The sequence below is a fragment of the Parasteatoda tepidariorum genome, chromosome 7, assembly GCF_043381705.1.
Source record: "Parasteatoda tepidariorum isolate YZ-2023 chromosome 7, CAS_Ptep_4.0, whole genome shotgun sequence".
NCBI classification, from domain to species: domain Eukaryota; kingdom Metazoa; phylum Arthropoda; class Arachnida; order Araneae; family Theridiidae; genus Parasteatoda; species Parasteatoda tepidariorum.
Window position 1 is genome coordinate 39,646,792 of NC_092210.1, and position 22,372 is coordinate 39,669,163.

The following is a 22,372-nucleotide window of genomic DNA, read 5'->3' on the forward strand; positions in this document are numbered from 1 at the left end:
CTTAAAAATCGTTTATATATATATATTACAGTTATTATGCATGAAAATTAATATCAAATGTTAGACACATTTACTTATACAGTGACAATCAATTCCATTTTATATGTTTGCACGGAAATTTCTGGAAGAAATTCCATAATAAATACTTCAACGGATGAATATGTCAACCTAAGGATAGTCAATAGAATAAATAAGAAAAATGCTCATATATATAACATATCAGTGTTACTAAATATGTGTTAGCATATCTTATAAATTATAAATTGCCTAGAATAAGTCTTCGTAACTACCTATGGTGTTTTATTATGTTCAATGGTTGACTGACTCTTCACGCAAGACTGCCAAAGAGTGAAAATGATTCGGTTGTAACATTTAAATTGTGTTAGGAATCATGTCTTTTTTGGCGGATCAATTTTTTCCGCAAATATATTAATAATTTATTCGATATAAAATTCACGAACAGTGGTCAGATTTAATATTTTGGGATGATAGAATCAACATCGATAATTGGAAATGATTATTTCAATTCCAGATACTGGGCTGAAGAATAAAGCAGTTTTCATTTTTTTCAGTGTGAAATAAAACTCTATTCCTTCCTGTTCACAACATTAACGTTAATCTGACAAATATTCGATTCGAAGTTCAATTACATTTTATCACCTTTCTGGTATCTTCATTATTCCAAGTTCACAGAACTTTTGGACTTTGTCAGCAAAAAGTTCAACCGAATGTGATTTGAGTCATAGTTATTACTGAAGTGGATATGTGAGGACAGCAAACAGCAAAGAAATTGCGGTTCAGCACAACAGCGTGAGGGCACACACACATATTTTGCAACATGAAGGAAATTATTAGAACTCTGTTGAAAAGTAATATCGCATATTCTATATTTCCCCGACTTTTCATCATCGGAATATCATTAATTTTTCTATATCATTTACTTCAAAACTTTTTAAATCGTAAAAAATTAAATATCAACAAACTAATTCGTGGAACAGGAATACCAACAAATTTTACGTAAAATTCGGGAAGTTAGATAACACGGTGAGCTCCTTTCTACAGTGAAAAAGCCCAATTGCTGTATTTGTAATTAAATTAAGCAAAATTAGTATCATGAATATCTAATTTATACGGTTTTTATATAAAACTTTTCAACTCAATTTGAAGTTATACTCATGTTTTGTTTTTTGGTGGCTTCAGAATCTGGCTAAATGACGCAAAGTCCCCCTTATTTTATTAACTAAGTTAATAATTATTGATAACGAAATTTTTATTTTTTTCCTGCTAATACACTATCTACCAATAAGTATTCGGACACGCGTGATTGACAAGAAAAACAGACTTTATTCATAATCAATAGTTGGTAGAGCTTCCACGAGAGGCAATTACAGCGTGAACCCTCCGGGGCATACTTTCCACAAGTCCTTGTTTGACGGTTAGTGGTATTTTCTTCCACTCGGCTTGGAGAAGACATGTAAGTTCCTTCACCGATTTTGCATGGGTAGTACACCCCTTAATTCGGAGATCCAACTCGTCCCAGAGTTTCTCGATAGGGTTCAGGCCTGGGCTCTGGGCAGGCCAGTTCATTCGACTAACCCCATTGTCACTATACAAAGCCTTGGTGACCCTCGCAACATAACAGCTGGCATTGTCGTCCTGGAAGTAACAGGAGTTCACCCCGTAAAACTGCCGCAGCGCAGGAAGCACATTGTTATCCAAAATAGTGCAGTATGCATCTTGCATGGGACTAATGCCGATGTTGTTCACTGCACGATATATACCGGCGGAGGGCGTGACGTATCTCAGGACCGCAGATATAGTCATTTGCATAGGTACTTATACTTTCCAAATACTTATTGGTAGATAGTGTATATACCTTAAAGTAATATGCACAGTAATATGTATATGCGGAAATAGATTAGAAATTAAACACTGGTTAGTAGTAGTAGTTTTGGATAAATAACAAGGAAATATAAGGATTATTGCAGTGTGAGAATAGAGACATTTTATCTCTAAAATAAACCACACAAGGTGACTAACATTTCACCAAAAAAAGATGGTTAAAAGTTTTAAACGATAAAAAAGTATTATTGATAGGGATTGTATCTTTTGAAAAGAAATTTACTCAAATTGTGAAAGCACTCCTTTAAATTAAGAAATGCATATGGGACTTCGCGCCATCTCCGGTATAATGATGCAATATACACTTTTGATTATTAATGTGAAATAATCTGGATTTCAGAAAAATTTAGAAAATAGTCAGCAATCACCTGAAAAAAGAATCTAGGGGTCGTATCACATGTTTTCATTCAAAGAGAAATTGTGGTGATACCAAAAGAAAAATTGGCTTAAATAATATTTTTCGAAAGGTTTTCAAAATAAAATGACTTATGAATAACACAAACTTGCGTAACTTCATATAAAGTAACTCCGACATAAAGGAAAGTCAAAATTGATTGTCTCCATATATTCAAATTTTGTAGAGTGTTTATTATAAATATCATACTGATAAATCCAGTTATGCCAAAAATTTCTTTTTTTCAAGTATTCTAGTATTATTTTTTTGTTTTCAACAAAGTTACACGAAAATGTTTTCGACTGCATAAAATGTTAAGAAACCAAATTAGTGGGCAGACAAGAAGCCCCGAACTCAATTCGGTATCAATAACGGATAGTTTAATATTCAAAACCACATGATTTCTTAAAAATAAAATTCCAAACACGAAGTTCTTTAAAAAGAGAACTAAGAAAAGTATTTTTACGTGATGATTTTTCAAAGCAAAGGATCTCTCTTTATTCCTATTTTTTCATGTAAATATTGAACTCCAAGTCCTGCTTTTAGGCCATTTGCTGAGCTATAAATTTTCGAAAAATATATGTGACGCTATATTTCTCTTTGGATTTTTTATTTCCTGAATGTTGTGAACAGCGACGAACATGGAACTGAGAAACATTTTTCTAGATTTTCCTTTTTATTAAGAAGTCAAGAATTGTTTTTACGTCTAGTTTTTCAAGCTTCAGAAAACTTAAAAATCGTTTACTTTTCCTATTTAACTTGCGAACTAGCAGTTAAACAGACAAAAATTAGTACAAAAAACTAATCTATTCCTCGTTTCATATTCATTTTTCAAGCTGTAAAAATTACTTTAATTTCAAGAATTAAATTGAATCTGTAGCGAATCGCATGCACAAATTTATTCAAAACGTGGTAAAAAGGGAAATTTAATTTTTTTCACATTACTTTTCTAAAGAGTGCATAAAACTTATTTCACTTCTATGAAGCAATGAGATAAGCTGCATGTAGAAATGGTAGGCGTATATTTTCACATTTGGCAGCTTTTTTGTTTGATTAACTAATAGTTTCGGTTTCTAGATTATCAGCTTCATTACTGAAGTAAAATAGATGAATAGAAGGAAATTTAAAGGGACGTCTTGCATAGATTCTCGACAAAAACTTAATGTGTAACATGATTTCTCTGTAGAAATTTTAACTACGCTTAAGAATTAATTAAACACTAATGCTAAGTATTAACCAATTTACTTTTTTTTGTTTCATTCCTTGCTAAAGTAAGCGTTATAGTCACAAGTTGAATTTTTTCAGTATTAAAATTCAGAGCCAAAGTTAAAAGATCTTTAAACTAAATTCAATTTCTTAAAAAAAGAAGAATGGTTTTCTGAAAGAAAGTTTAGTGATTTTTAATATGCACATAGGCTGATCCATAAGGGCGATCATAAGATCCACTTTATACGCATATTTTGACTGTTGAAAATAGAGTCAAAATATATTACAAAATATATAAGGAATCTCAAGTTCCTATTCAAGCAAAAGAAAAGAAATAGAATTTCGTACAAAAGAAATATTTTATAAGAAACAGATCATAAATAAGCATTGGAAGAAACTGATTTTCATTATGATATCATTAATATGTATTTTTTGTATATATGATTTTACAATGTTTTTTGTCATATTTGTAGCAATAATTGCGATAATTAAAATTCTCAGTAATAAAAACGTCTTGCATAGAAGTAATGCAACAAAAATTATTTTTAATATTTCGATATGTCTTTTCATTACTCAATTTAAATATTATCAAAAACTTTTTGAATTATAAAGTGAAATAAACTTAACATTTTCAGTCTAACTATGTAAATTTAAAAGCCCAAAAGAAAATTGATTTTCACAGAACAGAGAACATGTTATTTCATTTTTTGCCAAAATATAAATATTTATCTCAATCTTGTTCACCATCAAAAGAAACAGCATGACAGGATATGAACTCAGATTTTCTTTCTCACTCATGGAAAGGCAGAACTCTATTAGAACCAATTGAACATCGTTCTTAATTAACACGTTATAGATCAATAACCAAGTAATAGCATTTATAGATAACTGTAAACAAACAAATTAAGGACTACCTTCCTACATACGGTGGGAAAAGTTCGTATATAATTTTAAAAGTTTTAGCTCATACATTTTATACAGCAAAAACTGAATAGTAATTAAATAAGAAACCAGTTGGTATAATAATAAAAGTAATAATCTACGCAGTTCAGCAATATTTTAACCAATGTTTAGTTAAGTAATACTTAAATAATTAATAATTTTGCAGTTTGTTTTTTTTCAAATTCATATCTTATTTTACAAATATTTTCAGACATTTGAGGGAAAATTTTTTAAAACAACAATATATATTTTATACTGAATGATCAATAACCCCATTAGGTATGTATTTTCAAGACTGCAACAACATTAGTTTTAATGTAGGGTCTCAAAAACGGCATAAATAAAAAAATTTGTTTATTCTAGTAGAAATTGTTTCCATGTCTGATGATTTCATAACATTAGTAGATTATTATTAGCATCCCTTATACGTAACCATTCTGCATTTTGATCTAAAGTTTTTGATCGCTTTTTCTGTCTTTAACTTTCTTCAGTTTAAAAAAGTATTTGAATATTTTGAACATTTTTCTACTTTTGTAAAGATAAAAATCTTTTCTAAATATTGAAATAAAATTAATTCAAGAAAAAATCTTATTAGTATTGGTGGCATGTAATAAAACATTTACCGAAGAAACAATTACTTACCGGCGAGATTTAGTACATTGAATCGATTTAAGGAATTTATTTCAAGTTCTAAATTCTTATAAATCGATATTTTTTATGTCGATGCATACTGAACTTTCTACATACTATTTTTTTTTTAATTTTCAATGACACAAATAAGCTATTAGTCTTTTTTATCCGAAATTAGTTTTCGTATTATAATAAATAGTAATAATGAATAAACAAATTGGTTACTTATTTTCTTATATTTCATATTATTTTAAATCAGTTTTGCTACAGAAATATAACCTTTTTTCGCATGCACTTTCACATCAGCTTTTCTACAAGATGTGACTATTCTTTTTAGCACATAACTCGCTAGATGGCGTTTTAAAAACAAAACAAAGAAAAAAAAATAATATTGCATTTTTTCGAACTTAAAAATAATAGACAAAATTATACTTTAGAACTAAATGTATATACATAAAATACTGTTTACTTTTGCTAGATTGATGGCCAAGAAACTACAACAGAAGTAGAAATGACCGAAGACTCTACTGCCGACGGTTCCAATATAGTTGATGACAGCGCACCCAGCCCAACAGCTGGTTCTCCAAGCGGTGAACGCTCGCCATCTTCCACCAAAACTTCAGCACCATCAAGCAAAACATCATCCGCGACGAGTCGAAATGAAATCGAAACTCCCAAAGATGATGAAAACAAGCCAACTTCTGCAGTATCTAGATCTTCCATTCCCGAAGCAATAACATATGAGCCACCTGAAAGACGGAAATCAGCAACGTCTGCTTCCAGTGAGGACAAGAAAGATGAAAATATGGAATCGGTTGAAAAGAAAGATGATGGAACTGACGAATCTCAGTTAGATAATAAGAAAGACGATGAAAATGAAAGCACACAATTAGAGGAAAAGAAGGACGGAAAGAGTGAAAAGACTAAGGATGAGAAAGAAGAAACTTCACAAAAAGAGGATACAGAGCAAGAAAAAAGTAGCACAGTAACTATTACTGATACAAAAGAAGGTAAATTGATCTGCAGTATTTATTTCTTACATAATTCTTCTTTTTTAATTGCGATGTTTCTATCCAATATTAAAAAATATATATTTTTATCGTTTCCATTATTTAAATAAGTATGCAATTTTTCATAATAAAATTTTAAATAAGTAAAAGCTATTCAGGTTCTATATTTTTTTATTTCATTAGACCTTTCCTTATTGTATAAAAGTAATTGAAAAATGTAAATTACCTACACAGCTAGCTTTATGATTAAAAAAATATAATATTTAATTCAAGTGTCAGTACTTCTAATGGAAAGGCTTAAATTTAATTTAAGGGGAATTGGTTGGGCATATGCCAATTGTGCTAAAACTGACCTTTGTCGATGCATCTTTTCTCAGCATCTAAACAAGACATTGCTTCGAGTTTTCACAGAATATTTATGGATACATGTTCACACTGTGATAACTATTAATAAATATCTTTCGTAGGAATTTTTGTCAAAAATTTCATGAACTAAAAGCGTTTATTTTTAAAAAGTTTCGAGCAAAAATGCTTCATAACTTCAATAGTATTCCTATTAACGCTAAAACTTTATTGCAGTATGCGACTCATATAACCTCAAATATCTCCAAAAACTTTCAAAGCGATATCATGAGTAGTTTCTTAGAAAAGGTACATCGAAAAGGTCAGTTTTAGCATTATTAATATATGCCCTACTGACTATCCCCTTGTATGTTTCATTCGTAATAAAATTTAGTCTATGGAATGATTCTTACAGTCTAAGAACAAAATAATCTGCTAATAGTTAAAATTAAAAAATTTAGAAATATTTGTAAAGTTAAGTAATATTTCCAAAAAATAAAAATAAAAAATTAGGCATACGAAAGCCTATTTGATTATTTCATAATAGAAGGGCATTAAGGTATCCGACTAGTTTCGACAGCTTATTTTTAAAAAATAAATATAAAATTTTAAAAACGAATTTATTTGCTTTATTATGTGTAAAAACAAAACATTCTATTTACATTATAATTATTTTTTAAATGATAATTTTTAGGTAAAAATAAGACATTTTTTGCATATACGGTAAGCTAGTGAAAAAGTTTCCATCGTCTGAAGCGAAAAATTCCTTAAGGATTTTTTTTTCTCGTTGTGATTTGAGATCTTAAAAGCAAGTACATATACTACTGAGTTAGGAATCAATGTAGTTAAAAAAGCAAAATTTAAAAAAAAAATCAGACTTGTTTTTGCAAGAAATGTACATAAAAAGTAAAATTCTACTTTCTTATGCCTGTAGTTCAAAAAATGTGCGCTATAATTATGAACACTCAAAAAAAATTGTAGTTAATTATTTTAAATACAACGGGAGATATCGTGTTAAAGGTGGTGTAAAATGGTAAAAAAATCTAATTTTGTGATAAACGCATTTAAAGACTGAGACAAAAACTGCTCTGGTTTTGTAAATAATTGGTGTAAAAACAAAAGAAAGCTAAGAGTACAAGAATATTAAATTTATACTAAACTCAATTTCGAAAATTTTGCCCAAAATCATATTTTGGCACTAGTCACTTACCTTAAAAAATCTTCTTTTAGAACTTAGTACTTTTTTCCAGCAAAAAATTTTCACTATTAAAGAAAATAATTTTTAATCCATTAATTGTTTCACATGCTCAGGAAGCTTTAAATAATGGAGCATGAATTATAAGTAACTGTCACACGGAAAATTAAGAAAACAATTAACATTTTTAAGCTTTTAGATAATTATATTTTGTTATTTTTTGTAAGTTCTATTAATGATAAATGCATTTAAAAAATAAATTAAGATACTTAAATTTATTTAATAATATAAATTTTAACATATAAACTTTTTTATTTAAATTTAAATAAAAAAAAGGTTAACATTTTATTTCCAAAACACTAAATAGTCTCAACTAATGCTACTTGATTTTAAGAATATTTTTAGTGGCTTAAATTTAATAACTAAATAACTTGCAATATTAAAGAAATATTTAGTCTTTTCTTTCTTTCGGCAAATCTTTTATATTACAATGAATTTTAACTTTAAAAAAGGTTAAATAAATAGCAAACTAGTATTTATTCTAAAATTCCATATATACTATAATTACACCGAAAATCCATTACATTATGATCACCTTGCTAATAGAATGTAGGACCACCTTTAGCCCTCAAAACTGCTAGCACCCGCCATGGCATTGATTCCACAAGGTGCTGATAGGTAGTCTGAGGTATCTGGTACCAAGTGCTCACCAACTGGTCCTGCAATTCCCTCACATTGCGAGGGAGTAGTGTGGAAGCACGAATTTGGCTTTCCAAGTAGGTTCACAAATGCTCTATTGGATTAAGGTCAGGTGAATTAGGGGGCCAAGACAGGACTTGAAAGTCACTGGAATGTTCCTCGACGATTCGACCCTTATGACATGGGGCATTATCCTGTTTTTAAACACCCTCCCCCGCAGGAAAAACTGTTGCCATGAATGGGGGAACTATGTTCAAGTAGGTTACAGACGTCAGGGATTGTTCTATGAGCATTATGGGTCCTAATGTGATCCATGAAAACATTGTTCCTACGTGAGAAACCATGAAAACCTGGGCGAGCCCATTGTTATAGATGGCGTGTGGTCATATTGTAATGGCTCTTCGGTGTATATTTGTTAAAATATCAATAAAACCAAAATGGGGCCAATTATAATATCCAAAAATTAAATATAAAATTGTGTAAATACTCCATTGAAAGAAGGGAAACGTTTAACCTGTAATTTATGTAGTTTCTACTGAGATTTTTAAACATTTTCTTTTTCCTATTGAATACTTAATTATTAAACATTTATCAGCTTATATTTTTAGATTATATCCTGTCTGATAATTGATTTTTTAAGTTATTTAAATTTAACTTTAAGTCATGTAGCTTATAGCAATTTAGAAATATATAATGGAATTGTAATTTTAAAATATATTTTTAAAACTTAAGTTACATTCCGTGATACTATTTTTTTTATTTCTTTTTATTAGAAGAATCAAAACCCGATGAAACGAAAACGGAAACCGGCCCCACACCTGAGAAGGAGGTCGCTGCAGTAGGAGAAGACAAAGACGCAGAGAGTAATACTACTGAGGACTTATCCACGGGCCAAACTGATGCCATAAAAACGGATGCAGAAGCCGTAGATGGGCAATCTCACGAGGATTTAGAGAAAGGAGGCGAAGATGCGAAAGAAAAAGAATCTATTGAAGAAAAAGAAGAAGGAACTGTAACAGTGGAGATACACAAACGTCCGGACTCAATTGCGTCTGATGAAAAAACGGGAAGAGATTCTGCTGTAATAGAGGATGCTAAGGATGCTTCAGAGCTGGAAGAGACAAAGGATGATGTGCCTGCTCCAGAAGTAACAGCAGAGAAGGAGACCATAGAAGCACCTGCAGAGGGAAGTGAAGATAAGGCGGATGAGATTAAAAGCAATGCTGAGGATGAGGATGAGGGGACGGAAGATGGAGAGAAGCATGCTGAAGATTCAGAAATTGAAAAGAACGAAGTAGATAAAGCTGAGTCTATTGATGCAGTCTCTACGGTAAGGAATTATCTGTATTCCCACATTTTCACTTTTATTTACTAAAAAAAGCGTAATAGTATGGTCAAAGGTTTGGTTATTTCGATATTCATTGAAGAGCTGTTAAAAAAAATAATAGGTTTGGTAAAAGATATTTCAGAATTGGTAAAATTTAAAGTTTTATTTTATAAATATAGAATAAAAAGTCACATTTGTTAAAATTTGTAATATAATTAATAATTTGATAAAATTTGTTAACTACTAATGAACTAATTTGTTTAAATCGTTTTTTAATTTGTTCCTCAAGCAGCAAAAGTCCAGCATAAAATAGTTTTGTATGTATAACATTTAATTAGGATTGCATTGTTAATTATGAAACACGGCTAGATGATTATTAGTTTCGAATGTTTTCTCATTTGAATAGGAAATAGGGTAAACCGTTTTGAATTTAAGGCTTTGATTGAAGCTAAATTAATTGTTTGAAATGACGATAGTCACTTAGAAACGGAAACAATATATATGATTATTTGTGATGGAAATTTATGTAACGTATATCATCATTTAGTTTACAGGTTTTAATTTATTTAGATCAATGTTCTTGCATAAATTGTTCGAAATAATTGAAATTATGTAATCTTGTCATCCGCGTTGAAATGATCTAATCTTGGTATCCTGTTTTTTAAGTATGCATTATTTAAAAAGTGGCAAGGAAGTTTTTTGATTTCAATGATAAGGAAATTTTTTTGTGTAATACTAGATTGTTTAGCTTACCCCACTTACATATTTCTTATATTTCTCATACTGATGAACAGCATCTATCTATAAACATTTGGTTATCAATAAATATGTAAAATCACTCTTAGTTTCCTATTTGTCTTAATCCCCGATTACACATTCAACATCCAGTAAGTACATTTCTGTCAAGAATACTTTAATTTTTATCAAGAATAATTTTTATCATTTAGTGCTCTGCGTTACTTTATTTTATGACTTTCTACTAATAGTATGCGTATTTTGTCTCTACTTTTGTTTTGAATAAATGCATCCTTATTTTATACCAATATTGTTTTGTATTTTACACATCTCACTTGATAATATTTTTTAAATCCCGACATACATTAGCAGCCTTTAAAGATCAATGATTAGTAGCTGGCATGATTAGCAGCAGATCAATGATAATGTATCATCAAGTATGTTAAATATTTAATATCATAAATCTTAAAATACTATTCCAAATTATCATAAAATGTATTTCCTGTTACCCTTGTGATATGAAAATGGATAGTTATACATTTTATCAAGCTTTAACCTGTCTGTTATTCTATATTTAACATTAGTTCTAGAATAATAGGATGCATTTACGGACGGACTATTTTAAGTAATTCCCATTGGTGTGTTCCAACTTACAAGGCAAATCATATAAGCCCATAGCCATCTGGGGAGAGTGTTACGCTCTCCAGTTTTGTGAATCGGGAGATTCCGAGCATGACTTTGATGACGTATCTGCTTGAATCATTCAGCTATTTTGAATAATGAATGATATGCTTCATATAAGAACTCAGTCATTCACTAACAATATCTTAATAATTATCTAGGAGTATTTTCCTCTACGCTTCTGGTAGAGCGTAATGATCATTATTCGCAGATTCAGAAAAAATAAAATGTAAAATTATGAAGTTCATATTGTTTAAACTTATATATTTGTTTTCATTGTATATATTTTTAATATATACAATAAATCCAAATATGTACAAATATATCCAATATATACAAATAATCAAATCAACAAAAATAATATTTAAGTATTATCGAAAAAAAAAATTGAAAAAAAAAAAAACACTTACCTATGAAACCGTGTTTTTATCAGCAAATTCTATTATTTTTAACAAAAGTTATAAAAATAAGAATCAGAATCTTTATATAAGTAAATGCACTTTTTACAATTCAAAAGATTCCGAGTTTGATAGGAACATTTTATTAGAGCAAGTTTTATATTGCGTGTTAAAGTGACTTCCCTTACAGAAATGTAAGGTATTTTTAAGGTTTATTTGAGATTGTTTTGAGGTGACAAGATTGATTTGACCAGCTTAGGGTGGTTGTTTTTGAAGTGTACGGATTGTTTTTCTTTCTTCCTACACTTAAATCAAATACCCATTTTTGAGGTGTAAATAATTTCACCCAATCTGAAATTATTTCTAAGTTATATATGAGGTTGATTTGTGAAGAGCAAGTAAGGTTGAAATTGAGGTTTATTGATGAGGTTATTTCTGGTGCAGAACATAACCTCATTTTCTACCTTTAGGTGTATTTTTTTACATCTGTAAACTTCAAAACAGCCTCAAAAACACCTTATTTTTTTCGTAAAGGTCAGATAAAAAATAAAACTGGTGTATTTTTTTACATCTGTAAGCCTCATTACTACCTCAAAAACACCTTATTTTTTCGTAAGGGTCAGATAAAAAATACAACTCATAAATTTAAAATAAATGAAAAATCTGTTGACACTTTATAAGAAAAGTTTATTTTATTTGTCAGATACTTTATTTACGTATCATTAAAGCTACGCAATGGGCTATTGGCAATGGTCAGGGAAACATTCATGAGGATTATTCGAGGACATGCCAACACAATTTTGATCCTCTGCAGAAGATATGGTTCCACCACTTTGATATATCGACAGCTTGTGCATGATGTCGAGCACTTTACGATAGAACAGTTTTACGATGAGCAATACCAAACACCCTTGATTCATACGCGGGCTGATCAAATTGGTCAATCACGAGCTAAGTTAATATTGCTCGAATTTTCTTCGAAAAAAACATTACATTTTAAGGATTAAAAAATTAAATCAAGACAGGCATAGATTTTTTTTAACCTTTTTAATGCACCGGTTTAACGCTGAATTTTGAAGCTAAACACACAGCCTAGATTTGTTTCCGGAGCAGTTTTAAAATATTTCTGACTAATCTATGTCCTAAAATTTCCCAGTTTCATCAGATTTTTTTAATTGAATAAATTACAATTCAACCCAATAAAAATAGTTGTTTCCTGATTTTCTTCAGTGGAAAATGAGCTTTCTCAAAAAATGGAAAATTTCTTAATATACTATCTGATTTGTGAGTTGACAGCAATGGCATTGAAAATGATGCTCGCTTTTAGGCAACAGAATAATATGTTAAGTAAATTGTAAAAAATCATACATATTACTTAAACAGAGGCAGAACTAAACCAAACTAAAAATCCAATATATCTGATGGCTGAGCTAGACGAAAGGTTGAGTAAATATATCCAAACATAATATTATTTAACATGCATTTTCTTTTAATACAATACCATTAAACGAGTAAATAAATAAATCTCAGAACAAATACACTGAGACATTTTAAAGATGAGCATGGATGTTAATAGCCAAAACAGAATTGACTGCTGAAACCACATCTTTTGTTGTAACATTTTGAATTAAATTACACAGCTATACAACCATAGAAAATTAAACTCGTAATCAAAACTTAAAAGACATTAAACAGAACACAGTAATCCTTAATCAAAAGTACTATTACTTTTATTTAGAATTAAAATAAAATTAATATTTCTTTTAATCAAAAAACCTTTAATAGTATATTTTTAATGGTCTTACTTGCTTAACTGTTTACTAAAACAAGTTGTATTTAATTTGGTGAAGTTTTAGTAATACATGGCATTATTTTTAAAGGCTTATTAAAGTCAAAATGAAATAGTATGAAATAATAATTCTGGTATTCGCCATTTATTTCGATTTAGTTATATAAACTTTAATCATAAGACAATGTTTGAATAAAATGTGATCGATGCCTTTCTTTGTGAGAAGTATTTTTCTTTCTTTTTTTCTTATTTCCTTTCGGCCACTATTCACGACTTCCTTTTGTTGTCATATGTAGGTTTTAGATGAACCGAAAACACTGGTTGAAGAAGAATCAAAACTTGAAGAATCTTCAGAAAAGGAGAAAGAGGCCAACGAGGAAAAGGAAAAAGAAGAAGATGACACTGAAAAAGGGGCTAAAGAATCAGCTTCGGATGAAGTTGCGGTTGTCGAAGAAGGGGTGAAGGATGCGCAGGATGAAGAAAAAGATGACAAAGCGGACCAAAAAGTGGAGGAAATTGGAGAAATTGAGGAGAAAAAAGAAGAGGAAACGACCACTGCGGAAGTAGCAGAAACTGAGGATCCCGGAAAAAATGATCAAGTAAGTTTTATATGCTTTTATTGCTATTGTGCAGCTCCTGTACTTTTATTGATTTGTGAAGTCCACTTGGATTTCACAACTTTTCTTCAGGCCAATTACTAGACAATTATAGCCCAACATTGATGCTGAAAATTTACTTCGTTATATCAGAAGATGCCTTAAATTTTGTTCCATCCCCTTAAAATAATTTCACATCCACGTCAATGAAAAAAAAAACTGGTTTTTGGCAGGAGAAATTAGACAAAAAATGTTTTTGAAATAAAATCAGTTTTTACTCAAAGAAGAAAATACAGCAGATATTGAATGAAAATAGAATATGAAATTTTTTTTCTTCAATATTTTGAAAGCTTTTCATTTCCTTGAATGAAATAAAAACTACTTGATAACTTGAATGAAATAAAAAAAAAATTTACAAATTTTTTAAACAAATTGAACTACAATTATTGATTGAATAAAATTGATTTTATATAAAAATAGCAGATCACAATGTGAGCATGCTCTTAGCTTCACTGGTGAATGAATAGATATCGTTTTTCATTATTCATCATCATCAATGAATCGACAGCCCGGGGTGGGTCTTGGCCTTCTCAGGAAGTTTTTTCCAGCCTAACATTTTTCCTGTTAATGCTTTCCTGTTTTTAGTTTTTAAGATCAAAAGGTTTTTTTCTAGGCCATATATCCATCTCAAATTCTGTCTGTCTCTTTTTCGAGTGCCGAATCGTCTGACATTGTAAACTCTTTTTGTAGTACGGTCTTCATAAATTCTGATAATGTGTGCCTGCCCGTTTTATTCTTTCCCGTTTAATGAAGTTAAAAATGCCAGGTTCACTATATGAGTGATAAAGTTCTAAATTTGTTCTTCTATTTTTCTTCATTATTATTAGATAATTCATTTTCCAATTACATTCTTAGCCTATAAGATAAATAAATTTTTAAAAATGAATTTTTGTTGAATGCTAGTTGTATTTTACCATTCTGTTTTCCTCGTCAATTATTGAGCAACTTTCGGTTTAAAATCCCTGTTTGATGTCGCTTGTCGAGCTCAGGAGCAGATTTTGCACTTATTTTTGCACCCGTTCCCGCTTCGCTTATTTACCAGATACGGAAATATAGTGGTTCGATCTACGTGATTTTGTTTTTAAATTTAAGTATCACTCTGTAATTAAAATCGAATAATTTAATCAGTATTTTTGGAACGAAACAGCATTTGTGCAATATTTAAGACAATTGTTGTACAATGATTTAAAACAAGTATTTTCTATCACAATTATACCGCCCCAACAAAGAGTAGTTATTTTGTTTTTAAAATCATTGCATTCACACATAAAATAAATTCTATATTTATTAGATTCATTATATTATCATCAAAACTGATGATTTGGTTTTTACTTATTCAAAATCGAATAATTTTATTGGTATCTTTAGATAGCAACAGCATTTGTGCAATAATTAAGACAATTGTTGTATTATGATTTAAAACAAGTATTTTTTATCACAATTTTACTGTGCTTATTAAAAGTAGTTATCCTTTAAATTCATTGCGCAGTCCCATAAAAGAAATTCGATGTATATATATTTTTTTTATATTATCATTAAAACTGCTGAATTGGTTTTTACATTATTATGTTCTTATGGGAAGGTACTAATTAATAATTGATTAAAATCTGTCATAAATTGTAAATTTTTGTTCACTATTATTCATAACTTTCCTCTTTCAGATAAATTTTGCATTTATGAAAAATAAAATACTATTTTTCTTTATTTTTATGCATGCTGCATTTTACTATTTCATCCACTAAAAGTATCATAAAAGAGTATAATGCATGCATCTTTAAAAAATTTGTAGGACATTTATTTATAACTATTATTAATATGCAAACTTGTAACTGTATAAATAATAATAAAAATGCAGAAATCTATCACCGAGCTAGAAGTTTATAAAACAATACCTTTATAACTCATATACAACAATCCTTACTAATTAATTGCTCACACACTTTTATGCCATCAGAAATAAAACTAATTTTTATTATTAGATCCTGCTATTACTAATTATGTTTCAACCTTTAACTTTGTTAAGTTTGAACTACTTACATATAATAACGTGAATAAAAGAATAATATGTCGTCGAAACAGAAAAAAAGGTAATAATTAGATGCTTGAACACAACGTGAGTAACTGAATATTTAAACAAAGATGTATGATGATTTAGTTCAGAAAACTGATTTCATAAAAGGGGATAAACTCTCAAATATTGTATTCACTTGATTAATCATATAAGTACTCTAAATATACAATTTGATTAACTAGTACTAATTAGAGTGCCACAGCAGTCTTAAAATTTTGAATTAAATTTACTTAAATAAATATCTTTTTTTCAAATTTAAATTTCCTTTTAAATATAGTTCATAATGTTATCATTTCTTTCAAAGTGTTCATATTTTGCTGAAAGAGAAAGGCTTATTCGCGTTTATTTTTACGTTCTTTCTATTTCACATTAAGAATAATACTGTCTATTAACAGAATAAGAAAAGAAAATCATTCTATGAAACATTCATTACCTATTATCGTTTTTCTTAATCTCATTATATTAACTACACTTCCATCGATATTTTGACCTCCAATCGATTATTCTTAAATGTCCCTGAAATGGCACTAACCCAATTTCCTGAGCAATGCCCCTCAAGATTGATTGATTGATGAGCATTTTCTTTGAAAGCAAATTGATGATTCTTAATGTTAAGCAAAGAAGAATCGGAAATTCAGACAGAAAGGAAAAATTGCATTAATAACAAACAATAGAAACGACATTGGATATTGCTGAATGACATATACTGGAGCAGATGTGTTTCGTATCAGCGTAGATGATAATAAATTTCGTCAAAAACATCGCTCTTCGTCTCCATTGTATTTTCATGGGAGTCTATAAATAGGAAATATTAATATTTCCTGTTTTTTAATCATTGATGAATATTTTAAAAACGTTATTTAAGCGTGTATCATGAAATTAGATAAAAATGAATTTAATCAAATAAATTTTTTTTTTTAAAATCTTGAGTAAATTAATTCAGATCGATGAGTTCGAATCCAGGCTATGCAACCGAGTTTAGCACCATCAATTCAAAATATCACCAGATTCTCTTACACGTTTATAATATAATAAAATATCCTTAGTTAAATAACCTGAAAAATTTCTCATTCTGGCATTGTTGCTTTATTTAGTTTGACTATGTTAAATATCCCTACACAAGGTTGTTAAAGATCGTACTGTTGTCTTCCGTATAGCATGATAATCCTCTGCTCACATATTATCTGGTACACTTGCTTTAACTCAATGATCAATTATATTGAGATCTATGGCTTTTCTAGATATGTTAAACAAACATACAACTCGATTAATGGCTGTCTACTTAGACAAAATAATTTGTATTATCTTATCTATTTTCATCAATAAGACCCGTGGGGAGATGGTAGCTATCGACCATGTCAACCGTCATCTATGAAAAGGTACCCCATCATAGAATCGAGTTAACACGTCTTATATGCTAGTGAATTGTAATTGTAATTTCGTAATGGTAGATTCCCTACAGTACTCTCCCACCAGAATTATATCTGTGATAGAATTCGATGAACGGATATCACTAGTTGATTCATTGCTGTTTTGTGAGAAGCCGGGAGAGCTGTATTAAGATTACCGTACTTTTTGAGTTCTGAAAATGAGAGGTGTATTAACTTCACTGTAGTCGTAGCTCCTGTGTTGCCGTTAGCAGTCGAGTGTATGCAAGCCGACGTTGTGCGTGAGCGAGACGAGATTGAGTAGCAACAGCGCGAGGAGGTGGATAATGTCGCAGTCACAAATAGGAAGTCAACTGTTTTTAATGTGGATTATCCATCGAAGTAGGCGTGTTCACATCGAAGTGGGAGTTTCTGCGGTCGTAGGCGTGTTCACATCACGTCCGAAGGTCACCAATGTGGGGAGATGGTAGCTATCGACCATGTCAACCGTCATCTATGAAAAGGTCCCCCGCCATAGAATCGAGTTAACACGTCTTATATACTAGTGAATTGTAATTGTAATTTCGTAGTGGTAGATCCCCTACAAACCCATATTTTAAGTAAAACACTTCTGCAACAGCAAGCTGTTGGGAAAGAGGGTTAAGAAAGTAAAGACTCTACAATTTTAAAACTAAAGGCTTAAATGTGTCTGTGTGACATCAATGCACACCTGTCACCTTTTATTTTCATACCAGATGCTATGCATCTGTCTGAAAATTGATGGTCATTAGGTTGCCACTTGGGGTCGAATCCCGATTCTACACATTAGCAACTCAGAGACTCAACCATTTTGCCATCACGACTCAATCCATCTTTATGTAGACTTATAAATTCTGAATTATTATTTTAAGTGCAAGCAATGGTGTTTTTATTCATTGTTATAATTACAATAAGGCATTGTGTACGTCAAATACCCGAGACAATTCTCACTAAGCTTAACGACTATGCTTACTTATTAAATGCGTTTAGTGTAAAAAATGTGTGAGTTGACAAAATAAAAACCCCACGTTCAAACCCAAAAAACAGGCAGTTGTCTCAAATTTCTGCATTATGTTATAAATTAACTGGGCTTAACCCATTCAATATTTCTATGTAAAAAAATTTTTTTTGTAAAAATATGCTTAGAATTTCATTAACAATAAAAAGTAACTATAGCAATCAACTATAGTGTTACTGATTGCGTTACTAAATACTATAAACTTAAAAATTACAAGAAAAAGCCCTTCTTACTCACTAAATTAAAAATAAACGAGAATAAACACATTCCGTTTGTGTCTTTAACCAAGCTCTAAATGCAAATAAGTTAAATAATTTAAATTCAAAAATGAAAAAGACACTTAACAGAACATCGGAGTTGGCCATTTTAGCAAATTTAAAAAAACTTTAGAACTTCAGTTTCCCCATTTTTGACTGGCGAGACTTGAAAATAGGTGCCAATTTTTTGAATGCAAGTAGAATTTTATTACCACAAACGAAGTCGTCATTTGCTTCAAAATCATATGTTTGAGCCGTGATGGCTCAAGGGATAGAGCATTCACCTTCCAATGAGTTGAAACGGGTTCGAATCCCGGCGATGGCTGGTCGATACGAATCCGCATCCGGCTTGCACCGACCACTGTGCTGACGTGAAATATCATCAGTGGTAGACGGATCATGGGTTAGAGTCCCCTTGCCGACAGTTTAGCCGTGGGTGGTTCTCGTGGTCTTCCTCTCCATGTAACGTAAATGCGAGTTAGTTCCATCAAAAGTCCTCGACGAAGGCAAATTTCTCCCTATACTTGATCCAGGAGTTTCCTTGTCTTCTGGATTGGGTTCAAAATTACAAGGCTATGGAGTTGAACATTAGTAGTCGTAAACCCAAAAAGATTGGGTCGGCTGTTCAACGACGGCTATAATAAAAAAAAATCATATGTTATCGGCTGTAATTTCTTTAAATTTTCCATATAAGGAAAAAAAATATTTTACTTCAGACATTCATCAAATCTGACTTGCATCACAGCAATAATAAATGCGGAAAGATTTATATTACACATAAAAGTTTCAAAATAATAACTCCAACAATATAAGTTTTGTTATTCTCGCAGCAATTCAATAAATTACTAACTTCAGTTTCATTCGATCAAAATGTGCTGCTCTTCTTTCTTAATTATACAACGGAAAAATATGTGAACCAATGTTATGCTAATGAAGGAATTTATAGCTGATTTTCAAAATGACGATTTTGTTTAAAAATGTATTTTGAAAGAGAACATATCTTAATTTGTTCCTCTGTATTTAAGACAATTCTAAGATAAATAGACAAAGTAATGGTAAAAATAAAGGAACAGAATAAGATGCATCGAAAACTAATTGAAATAACTGTTTGGAAATTTCTCAAACATGAAATTTATCTTAATAAATGTTTCCTTAAGTATTAGTTTGGTTGAGGTTTTTTCGTTTATTTGTAGAACATTTCACTATTGTCATATGATGTTTATTGATTAAAATAATCTAAACATAAAGTATATTAAGTTTTTTAAACCAACAAAAATTCTGATTATCAGGCAGCCACTGATGAAGCAGAAGAGCCAGAAAAAGCTGAGAAAGAACCTGCTGACGAATCTGCAGAGGCCAACGTAGAGGATGAAGAGCAAAAGACAGAGCCCGAAAAAGTTGAAGAAAAAATTGATGATGCTGAAGAGAAAAAAGACGACGTCAAAGAAGAAGAGGCGGATGAGACGCCAGAACCTTCTCCAAAATCGCCAACCAAGCGAATGAGGTCGCCTGATAAGGCGGGAAGGAGAGGTGAGTTTAGTGCATTTATACCCCTTTCTTTCAATCACGGATACCTTCATGAGCTGGAAACAAATTCTGGATCAAATTAGAATAAAAGTGCCGGTACTCAAGGACCCTAAAACCAATTTGCCACCTACCGGCATCCACTTATGCATATTAGGTTAAACCCAAAATTCACATCCATTTGTAACATGTTTTGACGTGTTTTTTGTTCCGCAATATCAACATTTCCGGATAAAAAAAATCTTGTATAGCGTTTTTTTGTAGTGGTAACGTACGCAAGATTATGGAATCGCTCTAATCTATTAATTATTACTGTAAAAATTACAGTATAATATTTCGTGGTGAAAATATGTTTCACTGATGATATACCCAAAGTATAGGTGCTTGATATTGTACTTTGATTAGAATTTTTTTTTCAGCGAGCACTTAAAAATGGAAAATATATTTTGTTTTTCCAAGCTGACATTAAACGTACAAAATAAGTATAATAAGTAATGAAACAGAAGAGAATTCTTGAAGGTACTTCCTTGCCCTTAAAATTAGATAATATAATTATTTCAAACATAAATACACAGCTATAAAATTAAGTATGAAATAAAATATTAGATACTTTTTGAAAGGTGTCTCAACGCATTTACGAAATAACCATTTTCATTTTTCAGGACATTAATTCTATTATATAAAATAATGTTTTTATTGAAATTACTTTCTTACATTTCAAACTAGATAATATTTTTAGATGATATTTTATAGAAGTGTATTAATGTTCAAGATAATTATCATAAACATCATTACACTTCTATAAAAAACCAAAAATAAAATGCTGTACAGTTTTAACCGGTACCAATATTTATCATATCATGTATCAAAATGGATCAAAATAAAACACTAGTTTTCAAATTGTTTCGATTTTGTTAAGAAAAAAATGTCTTCGTTCATTTTTATTCATAATATTTGCGTGCCATACCCATATTTGCTTAACATAAATTTCAACATTAATATTTCAAAATTAATTTTATGCGTAGCAACAATTTTCTACACTACATATATGTTTGTTAACTGTTATAACTTCAAAAATAAAAATTTTTGCCTAAAAATGCGATTCTTGGATAAGGAAAAAAAATAGTGAATTTCGAGTAATCAGTAACATGGTCAATAACTACATCTACCACTGGAGCAAATTTTGAAAATTCTGTTCTAAGCCCTGCCCTATAATGTGTTCAATGCAATATCTAACTTAATTCTCCAATTCGAAGCATAATAGATTTCTCTAAACAGGTTCTTAGTTAAATACCTCTAATTTTGTAATTAAATTCAAATAATATGTACTCAATATTGTTGATGGACTCTATCAAACGCTAATTTTTATAAAGAAACAAAATATCATTTCGATAATTCAATGCGTTTTTCGTATTGCTTCAAAATAATAAATTTTTAATTAAGACACATTTGTAAACTATTTTGCGTGTGTTGAGAAATTGGAGAGAGAAAATTTTTCCAAATGTAAGTATGAACTATTTGGCTGTATAATGCATTATTCTTGGCCAATCAAGTAAACTAAATTTCAGGAAGCTGAATAAAGTAATAAATGGTAACTATTTTTTTTATAACCGTGGCTGAACATCCGACGCAATTTTTCTGTTTAAGACCACTAATGTTCAACTACGCAATCTTGTAATTTTGAACCAAATCCAGAAGACAAAGGAATTCCTGTATCAAGTATTGGGAGAAATTTTAATTCGTTCTGAACTTTTTGATGAAACTTACCAGCATTTGCGTTACATAGAGAGGAAGATTATGAGAACCTCTCACAGTTAGCCTGACGGCATGGGGACTCTAACCCATGATCCGTTTCCCACTGAGGATATTTCATGTTAATACTGTGGTCGGTTCAAGCCGGATGCAGAATTCGTATCGAACAGCTATCGCTGGGATTCAAACCCGGTTCACCTCATTGGAATGCAAACGCTCTATTCCTTGAGCCATCTCGGCTCATAATAGGTAATTATTATTTATTTATATCCGTTGTTGAACAGCCGACCCTATTTGGGCTTACAACTACCAATGTTCAAATCCGTAGCCCAGTAATTTTGAACCAATCCAGAAGACAAGGAAACTCCTGGATCAGAACCCCCAAAGGTATTGATTTGCTTTGGGAACATGGAGGACTTTGCAACTCGACAGATTTAA

At 30.4% G+C, this 22,372-nt stretch overlaps 1 protein-coding gene and 1 long non-coding RNA gene across 3 annotated transcripts in view; one reads left to right on the forward strand and one right to left on the reverse strand.

Annotated features, from left to right (window-relative positions):
* The window catches only part of LOC139426011 (uncharacterized), a 64,625-nt gene extending 58,953 nt beyond the window's left edge, over positions 1-5,672 (reverse strand). The window contains exon 1 of the long non-coding RNA XR_011637258.1: positions 5,544-5,672. This is a non-coding gene — a long non-coding RNA (uncharacterized lncRNA). The remainder of the gene's footprint in view (positions 1-5,543) is intronic.
* The window catches only part of LOC107439448 (enolase-phosphatase E1), a 158,033-nt gene that overhangs the window by 86,401 nt on the left and 49,260 nt on the right, over positions 1-22,372 (forward strand). For both annotated transcript variants that reach the window (XM_043057304.2, XM_043057346.2), the window contains exons 3-6: positions 5,553-6,084; positions 9,094-9,650; positions 13,547-13,849; positions 19,948-20,188. In XM_043057304.2, coding sequence (XP_042913238.1) covers positions 5,553-6,084; positions 9,094-9,650; positions 13,547-13,849; positions 19,948-20,188 — 1,633 coding nt within the window. The remainder of the gene's footprint in view (positions 1-5,552; positions 6,085-9,093; positions 9,651-13,546; positions 13,850-19,947; positions 20,189-22,372) is intronic.